Source organism: Pollicipes pollicipes, unplaced genomic scaffold, assembly GCF_011947565.3.
Source record: "Pollicipes pollicipes isolate AB1234 unplaced genomic scaffold, Ppol_2.1 Scaffold_4740;HRSCAF=5597_pilon_pilon_pilon, whole genome shotgun sequence".
Classification (NCBI taxonomy): domain Eukaryota; kingdom Metazoa; phylum Arthropoda; class Thecostraca; order Pollicipedomorpha; family Pollicipedidae; genus Pollicipes; species Pollicipes pollicipes.
Window position 1 is genome coordinate 21,223,131 of NW_023596545.1, and position 8,970 is coordinate 21,232,100.

At 55.2% G+C, this 8,970-nt stretch overlaps 2 protein-coding genes across 2 annotated transcripts in view; one reads left to right on the forward strand and one right to left on the reverse strand.

The window, feature by feature from the left end:
• Window positions 1-2,040, reverse strand: part of LOC119098053 (zonadhesin) — a 67,048-nt gene extending 65,008 nt beyond the window's left edge. The window contains exons 1-2 of the mRNA XM_037220981.1: window positions 2,036-2,040; window positions 108-229 (exon numbers count right to left, since the gene is read on the reverse strand). Of these exons, the coding sequence (XP_037076876.1) occupies window positions 108-229; window positions 2,036-2,040 (127 nt within the window). The remainder of the gene's footprint in view (window positions 1-107; window positions 230-2,035) is intronic.
• Window positions 2,041-2,401: 361 nt separating this feature from the next.
• Window positions 2,402-8,970, forward strand: Polr2C (RNA polymerase III subunit RpII33). The gene is made up of 5 exons (XM_037220982.1): window positions 2,402-2,445; window positions 2,582-2,753; window positions 3,905-4,082; window positions 6,493-6,699; window positions 8,783-8,970. The coding sequence occupies exons 1-5, from the start codon at window positions 2,402-2,404 to the stop codon at window positions 8,968-8,970; spliced, it is 789 nt and encodes a 262-aa protein (XP_037076877.1).

The window sequence follows — 8,970 nt, forward strand, 5'->3', positions numbered from 1 at the left end:
TGATGCGCCGTTAGCCACTGCCGACCTGACGCGCCGGTGAGCGCTATCAACGGGCCAGCGCGGCGGAGTGATGCGCCATTAAGCGCCGTTGGCGCAGCAATACTCACCGTTCCCAGCGCCGCCGGTGCAGCAGAGCCCGTGGCAGCGGCAGCACTCGCGCGCCACGGAGCCGTGGAGCCGGCAGAAGCGGCTGGCACAGAAGCGCGACACAAAGCGCTTGCAGTCGACGCTGCGACCGGCGGCGGCGGCGGCGGCGGTGGCGGCCAGGCCTGTCAGCAGCAGCAGGCCGGCGGCCAGCCAGCGGGCAGGCGGCATGGTGTGGCGCTGCTGCGGCCGTCGGTCGAACGACTGGCGCACCGGCTGGACACTGCCGCCCGGTCAGACCTCAGTGCGGCAACTCTGCCGGATGTGGCGTCCCGGCCTCGGCCGGACCTGACGTAAGAGTGTTGCTTAGCCGCCGCCGCCGCCGCCGACGCCGCCGCCGCCGACGCCGACGGCGCCGCTGTTGTGATGAGCTGGGTCCGTTGACCTGCTCTATTGTGCTCAGTCGCATCCGCTGGCGCAATGTCGGGCACCTGGAGCGCTCTCCGTCTGACGAGGCATCTGAAGCGCGGCGTGAGGAGCGTTCTGGTCGTAAGCGCCGAATATTCCGGTCGTCGGGCTCGGGAATGTTAAGATAGTCGGGTTCAGGGATGTGAAGATCGTCGGGCTCGGAGATAAGATCGTCGGGTTCAGGGATGTGAAGATCGTCGGGTTCAGGGATATGAAAATCGTCGGGCTCGGGGATAAGATTGTCGGGCCCAGGGATGTGAAGATCGTCGGGCTCGGGGTTGTGAAGACCGTCGGGATCGGGGATGTGAAGATCAGTGCGTGCAGAACATCCGGGTGTGGCACGCTACAATGACGTATGGATATAACTTATAAACAGCCTTAACAGGTTGAGAGGTTCTAACAAATCAGGTCTTGTGCAGTACGCATGATGTCGCGATTATACATCTGTTAGTTTTTTGTTACCTGGTTTTATCCCTCGGTGCGCCTGAGCGTATCGTTTGTGTCCAGTCCATTGAGCTAAATCTCTGTGTCGGGCTGTCATAATTCGGATATAACATTATTGACTAATTTTCGACCATTTAACATACTGAAGACGGGTAGGAGCCGTTTTGGTGAATGCGTGCTGTGAGAAAGGGTTTGATGAAGCTTTTCTCGTTTCTCATTTCTCACAGAATCAAACAAACATCTTACTTTTGCAAACAATGCATGCAGGATTAACTGCATTTTTTGTACAAACAGTAGCAAGCGCATTGGCATGCTGCTAACCAACTGAGGGGGATAATGTCCCGACTAAGACTATGTGCGTCCAGCTGTTGTCAGGTGAGGTGGGATGAAGTGATACTATGCCGCCTGAGAATAGCACACGCACACGTGCACTTTACCGGTACCTGTTCTGTGGGGAAGACCAACCGCGATGTCCTCGCTGTGCGGATTGTTACACCGCACGGCATATTTGGATAGATTGTGCCCACTTCGCTTCGGAGCGCCATTTTGGACCAGGGTCCGTGCCCCAGACGCTCCCTGGCATGTTGAGAGATGACTCGAGTTTGGTATAGGATGGACATTTTTTAAATTTCTTGAAGACGTAAAATTTCATGTCATATGTGAGACTAGCATCTTCATGCTGTCATCATCTGTTAAGTCATCATCTATCTGTATCTGTCTGTATCACGTGTTAAAATAGGTGTAAGCAATGGGCACCATATGTCCGGGGTAGTTGGCGCGCCCTAAAGCCCAGATCATCATCATTTTCACTTTTCAAACAAGTCGTGTGTGAAATATCTGCTGGCTTAGACGCTCGTGTGGATTTCGTGGACAATATTTCTGCCGAATTTTGTGAAACATGTTCTGATATTCGTAAACATGTTACCATACTGACCTTTCTGAAAAGGGCCCTTATCATCTCGGATGCTTTCGGAAGCTCGCTGTCCTCGGCGTGCCACTTTCGCTGGCATCACCTTCATCCCTGTAAGCCTTAACTGACCCCATCAGGTTAGTAAGGTGTGGCGCCACACGTAGTGCACCCGCCGGCATGCCCAGGATCACATCTTATCCGCCCCACATTTGTCGAACTGTCTTGACGAAAGACCACCAATCATGATATGTAGCATAAAGCGCGCTTGGATGCATTAGCATACATATATGCGCTTATATATATGCGTATATGTTGATTGCTGCCTGTTGTAGCGTGGCCAACAGCACCCGCCGTGTAAAAATCACCCCCTCTCCTCTGCGCAGCGTGGCCAACAGCACCTGGCGTATGATGATCGTCCCTTCCCTTCCCTCCCATCTACGTCCAATGTATAAAGGTCGCTGGCCTGTTGCAGTGTGGCCAACTACCTGACGTGTGATGGTCGCCCTCTTCGTTCTCCGCAGCGTGGCCAACAGCACCTGGTGTGTGATGATCACCCCCCTTCCCTCTCCGCATCGTGGCCAACAGCACTTGGCGTGCGATGATCATCCCCTTCCCTCTCCGCATCGTGGCCAACAGCACTTGACGTGTGATGATCACCCCCTTTCCTCTCCTCAGCGTGGCCAACAGTATCCGGCGTGTGATGATCGCTGAGGTGCCGACGCTGGCCATCGACTGGGTGCAGCTGGAGGCCAACTCCACTGTGCTGTGTGACGAGTTCCTGGCGCACCGGATCGGTATGATCCCGCTCACCTCTGACGAGGTGGTCGACAGGATGCAGTACTCCCGGGTGAGTGGCCGCACCTGGTGCGGGTGCTCCCGCGTGAGCGGCCGTGCTCGCGGTCAGTGGCGGTGCTCCGGAAACAGGGTCGGGGCTCCCGTGTCAGCGGTGGTGCTTCTAGGTCAGTGGTGGTACCCGGCAGTCAGAAGCGATCAGGGACGTGTACAGGATTTCGCAATTGCGGGAGACACAGCTCCACTTTCCTGACTGCGAACCTCTTTTTAGCGCGTCTCAGGCGCTCTCAGTTTCTCGTTTGACGCATAACCACACTGCTTGCTTCAAATTGGGTCATTTTACGCGTGTGCCTCGATTCTGTACTGTCGAGATTTACTCTTAGGTATATTAAGCGTCAAATCCGAGAAGAGGGAGGGGGCGTGTGCCTTTGAATACGCCATCGGTGGCGGTGCCTTTGGATTCGTGACGGAATAGGGTTCATCGTGGTGGTGGTGCGGAGTGAGCGGGGTCAGTGGTGGGGTCGGAGAAGAACGAGCGATGTGACGGGTGAGACCGTTCTTCAGGGGTCAGTTTCGGTGCTGAGGCAGTGGGGTGTCCTGGGGTCGGGGGTGCTGCTGCCGAGTCCTTGACCTCAGAGATGTCTTCGGTGGGTTGGAGACGGACACGAGGTCTAAGCCAACGTCCTATACTCCAACGGCCATTCCCAGTACCCCGGAGTCGTTTGTGCCCCGGGATCAGTTGTGTGTGCAGGCCCAGTGGATGTCGTAGTTCCGAATCTCGTCGGCTGTTCGGAGACACGTCGGAATGGCGATCCCAGTCAGCTCCGGAGCGTAGAGTCAAACCGCATCGCTGCCATTTTAGCACAATGACGCGTTCACACCTCGCTGTCCCACGATGCTTTGACGCGAGCTCTGATGGCCTGCGTTTTTGTCATGCACCTGGATGAGTTGGAGAGTGGAATGTCTTACATGCTACGGCAGTAAGTGTATTATAGGTGACGCGCCCTGGCGATGCCACAGACCATAGCTGGCGTCTGAATATACCTTTCGTTCATAGGTGCCATGGCTGTGACCGGCCCGGTGGTCTGGCCTGAGAGCTGACCGACTCATTGACCTGACCGGGCCGCTGATCTGACCGGTCCGCTGACCTGACCGGCCTAGCCGGCCCGGTGATTTTAACTGACCGTTGTGCTCTGCTGCCGGCAGGACTGCACGTGTCCGGACTTTTGTCCGCAGTGCAGCGTCGAGTTCACGCTGGACGTCAAGTGCAACGAGGGCCAGACGTTGCACGTGACGACGGCCGACCTCAAGTCGTCCGACAGTCGCGTGATGCCGGCCACCTCGCGGCGCGACGAGGACGGCGCCGACTATGGCGACTCGGACGGTACGGACGGAGCGCGGCGAGGCGCGGCGGCCGCGGCACGGCCTTCTGCCGCAGTGGGACAGTGCGGGCACTGGCCACGGCAGGAGCTGGAGCGGGTCAGGCACGAGCACTGCGGGAATTTGGATGGTGCGGCCGCGGAAGGCAGTGGGTGGGCGCTTGGGATCTGCCGGCGGTCAGGGCTGGGGCAGTGTGGCAGCCCTACGCTGTCTGATAGTGGGGACAGGGCGCCACCGGATCTTGGACCAGTGTACACGGCCCCGACGGAAACGACGGTATGCGTACCTGTGGCAAATGGACAGCATAGATGTAAGCTGTATCAATATGTACTTGAAGTGCAAGAATGTTACAATATGGGTGAGGACGCGGAATGTACGGATAGGGGACTAGGCAGTATAACTGGTGTGCTGCGGGCATTGGGGGGGGGGGCAGCGGAAGACCACAAAGCCAAGGGCTGTGTCTACGGAGGCGGAGAATGACACAGTGGGGGAGGAGTCGGGGGAAGTGACATTCTGGTAATAATCACCACCCTATCCCTGCGTAAACGGATATGTTCCCAGCGAAATTGGTACCGTTCACCGTAAATATTAAGCCGTAGTGACTGAACATAGCATAATCAAAGGCAGCAGAGCAATGCCCAAAGGGAAGGTCCTGAAATACGGTGTCTTTCCCGGAATGATAGTGATCAAAATATACGTATTCTGAGTAAATGCACTGCAGTGGAGACTCATACAAACGAATATTGCAGATAACTATGTGGAGCAAAAAGGTACCTTGCAGTAATAGTGTATGTGTCATACTCCGCGCCTAAATCGTGCATATCAGCATAACAAAGAAAAATGACGAGCGGAGTCGTCAGTCCAATTTCAAATAAGCTTTTATGCTGCGTCAACTTTTAACAAGCCCATGCCCTTAACTGCGCCTGGAAACCCTGAACCAGTTCAGATGTTTCCAACCGTTAAAATTTCTTACAGACCTTTGCTCCATACAGCTGCCCGCAAGCCATTTTCGCACCCTTCACGTTTGACTTCCATGTTTCTTTGTTGTGGGTAATTCGTCGTTTCCGTGTCAAAATTCATTATCTTTGCACCGTTCCGCAAGAGCTTTTGATAGTTTGTTGATTTGCGGTTTTGCTCGCTCCGGTCATGAGAAGGCGTTTCATATCCATCTTCTAAGATGACACGATCTAAGCTCACCACATATGACTGTCGTTCGTGGTGACTCACAAAGAGCAGTGTAAGAATTTTTGGTTCGCAGATATAGCTCGGCAGCAGTGTGGGAGCATTTTAGCACATCTGATACCTTTACGAAATTGAAGAGAGATACTGCAAGGCAAAGGACAAAGCGCGGTTTTCAGATGATGCGGGTTGTGATCTCAAGCATTTCAGGGGCACCATCCCGTGCCACAGCGATGATTGGCAATAAAACTGGCGGATTGCTTCCCTACGTAGGTATTACATGCTTGATGTTTCGGGAGACGATTACGGTATAGACCTTGAAGCGTATATTTGTGTAAGCAAGAGATTGGCTCACCTTGAGCGGTATGTCTCGGATTTGTATCAGCCTTGCAGATGTGATTTGGTCAACATGTTCTCTGGTTATTCTTGTCATATCATAATTAGACATGCTGACGTATTACTTATTTATTTCTGTCTTTGGCAAAGCACTAGGCTTGCAGAGCTAAGCAGGCTGTTTTGAAGAAAATATCCTTGCCGGTGGGGCGGTTTTCGTAACGTCAAACAGTGGCAACCGGACGCCAGATGCAATAATGGCACGGGCGAGACTGTATAGATTACTTGGACTTAGATGCTGTGCTGGCGTGGTGCCGAGGCGAGGATTGGGGTGGTGTCAAGAGTGTCATGATAATTGGGGCGGTCGCGGACTGCGGGGAGTCGCTCGAGCCAGCTGCCGTCCGGACGCGGACAGTACACGGAGTTAGGTGGTGTACTCGTCTGTTCATAACCCCACAAACCGCGCAGCCTGGGGGGCGTGCCAAAATTATCGGGTTCGTTCTTTGCCAACTCGATGGATACTAACGTTCCAATGCGAGCAACCCTATGTAGCAACTGATGCTGTCGCTCACAGCATGAGCGTAGCCGCTGCGCGATGTTTGAACTGAATTGAATTTCAGACGCTGCAGCCTGTGGCGCCACTTCAGTGTTCTGAATGAGCACTTATTTATTTTTTCGTGCGCAGGCTCATATCGCAAATCAAGCCCATTTCAGTCCCCTTGCATCTGAATGGCGAGGTGTAGCGCACCTTTCACGCCTCCAATGCCCCAGGCCTCACCCGCACCTGACCATCCGCTTCAAAGCAAGCGGCTGAGGCGGCCCGCGGACTGGCGGACAAGGCGGAGGCGGACTGGCCTTCCGCAGCTCACATATTTATCATGATGACGCCCGCGCGCCGGCAGAGATCGTGATCGTGAAGCTGCGGAAGGGCCAGGAGCTGAAGCTGCGGGCTTACGCCCGTAAGGGCTTCGGCAAGGAGCACGCCAAGTGGAACCCGACCAGCGGCGTGGCGTTTGAGTACGATCCGGACAACGCGCTGCGCCACACGCTGCTGCCCAAGCCCGAGGAGTGGCCCAAGTCGGAGCACACCGAGGTGGACGAGAGTCTACGTGAGTGGCACCGATCGGCGTCCTCCGCCGGGGAGTCGGAGAGGGGGAGGGGGAGGGAGGCACTGGTCGTCGGGCGGAGTGGGAATGGTTGGTCGTGGAAGTCGGCGTAGGTGTGGACGCCCCCATCGAAGTACGTTGGTAACGCAATCGCCCCGCGGCCTACTTTTCCTACGGTTCCATAGTCCGTACCGGGCTCACGTGCTGAAGGCTCGCTTCTCAGGGTGGTAAACTGGATTCTACCACTCCAATGTCTCTGAACCCGACACCAAAAGAAAGGTTGTTTTATTATCTTGCGCCGATTCATTGGTCATGTTGTCAGAGAAGCCAAACTCGCAAGGTGCACCGGGCTTAAGTGTTCAAGCATGGCACGCCGTGAATTTTCGACTTTCGAGTCATGCTTCACGGTCTCAGCGACTCACTCAGTGCCGTGCACTATGTGTGCTTGAAAGACCGTGCGTTCGAGGCAGGGGTCGTTTAGAAATGTTCTTCCATGTGCATATGGAATATGCTGATCTGCTTGCTAACAGCCGATGCATGTTATCAGTGTAATGCATTGTACGATTTCGTAGGAGATTCTTCCAGACATTCTGGACATAACATGCTTTGACTCCGAATGCATTCACCTTTGTGGCATGTGTGCCACGCTGCTTTGAGGTGTAGGCCGTCAAATGCTTAGTGTAGATCGAACTTCTATCCTTCATTGCACATCCAGTATATCTCCAGCATTATATTACAATGTATGTACTGAAACGCGTTCTGCCTGGCATCTTCTGCCCTGGATGTGGCGTGCCGATTGCATTGCACGGGGAGATTGCACAAAGAGACGACACTATATGCAGTGGCGCGTGGTCTGATGCTGGCGACAGCGGGCCGTCACGGGGATCACCTGCGGTACGTGGATCCCTTCCAGACACGGAGTCGGCCTGCGGCGGAACTGGCCGCATTCTTGATCGGCAATGAATGTAAAAGAGACGATAAAGGGGTGGCCTCAGCTTTCCCAGCCCGTAAATGTAAGAATACTGATAGCGGCAGTCGCAGTCCGGTCAGAGTAGGCGCCTGCGACGTCGGCGGCGATGCGGCTTGGTCCGTGATGTTCTCAGCCGGGGTAGTTGGGTCGCCGGGCACTTCGCTGGGTGGGAGTGGGGAGGGGAGGCGGCGGCGTGAATAGGAGCTGGCGGCGGTGGTGGGGCCCCCGGCCGCCGCCGGGTCACCTACCCCGGCCTGCGCTGACCGTGTCCCGGTCGGACTCGCCGCCGCACAACATCCGGGTCGCGATGGACGGGCGGCGGCGGGGGCCGGCTCTGCCCGGCACGTGTCAGCCGCCGGTGGCATCTGACGTGTTCCGCTGGTCTTCAGACGCCAGACGAAAAATAACGATTCATGCGCTCTTGCCAATAAGATGGTCATTCATTCATTTCCGACGAGAGATTGCTACAATTGCGCTCACCATGGCTCAGTCGAGCTTCGCTCAAATTACGTAAAACAATCATTGCGTTGCGACCGTTCCTGCGCTACAGCTGTGGCGTGAGGTTTATCGTACTTTGAAACTGGAGCATTTTTAATCTCAATCGGATGTGGAGGTGGAATTGAGGTGATATTGCAGTTTTGCAGAAGAAGTAGCCCGATTTCTGGCATGCAAGCTCAAACAGCTTGCGTGCAAATGCATAATAATTTATACAGCAGTCATAGGAATGGGGCCTCAGGTTGCCGAAAATTTCGTGAGCCTTTGATCAGTAGTTTCAAAGACATGAGCCAGAAAATTTGACGGCAGGCCGCTCAAGTTTAAGATCTTCTTATAGTTGAAAAGTAAGACTCATTTGACCTGCAGCCTCCCTCGTGGTACTCAGGTTTTCTCCAGCCCCCCCCCCCCCCTCCTCCCCACTCTGGACCGTCCGCAACAGGTCTTCTCTGCCGCCCCCCCCCCCCCCCCTCTTCTATGGAATGTGATCCTGTCGAACTCCCCCGCGATGCCCTCTCATTTTAGACGCTGAGGAACCGTTTTGTAAAACGTTCCCACATAGTGTGGGCGCTCCGGGCAAGGCCTCCTCTGACCTCTGACACCTGGCTGACCCCGCGCCGGCAGACGAGGCGCCGTACCAGGACGGGGCGAGCCCCAACAAGTTCTTCTTCAACGTGGAGAGCACGTCGGCGCTGAAGCCGGAGAACATCGTAATGACGGGACTGGCGCAGCTCAAGAAGAAGCTGAGTGACCTGCAGACGCAGCTGACGCAGGAGATGAACCAGAACACTGACGCGCTTACCATTCACTGA

Coding starts and splice junctions, on each gene's coding strand:
- Polr2C (XM_037220982.1), top strand. CDS start 2,402: ATGGTCGCCCTCTTCGTTCTCCGCAGCGTGGCCAACAGCACCTG. Junction 4,083..6,492: donor CGACTATGGCGACTCGGACG/GTACGGACGGAG, acceptor GCGCGCCGGCAG/AGATCGTGATCGTGAAGCTG. Junction 6,700..8,782: donor CGAGGTGGACGAGAGTCTAC/GTGAGTGGCACC, acceptor CCGCGCCGGCAG/ACGAGGCGCCGTACCAGGAC.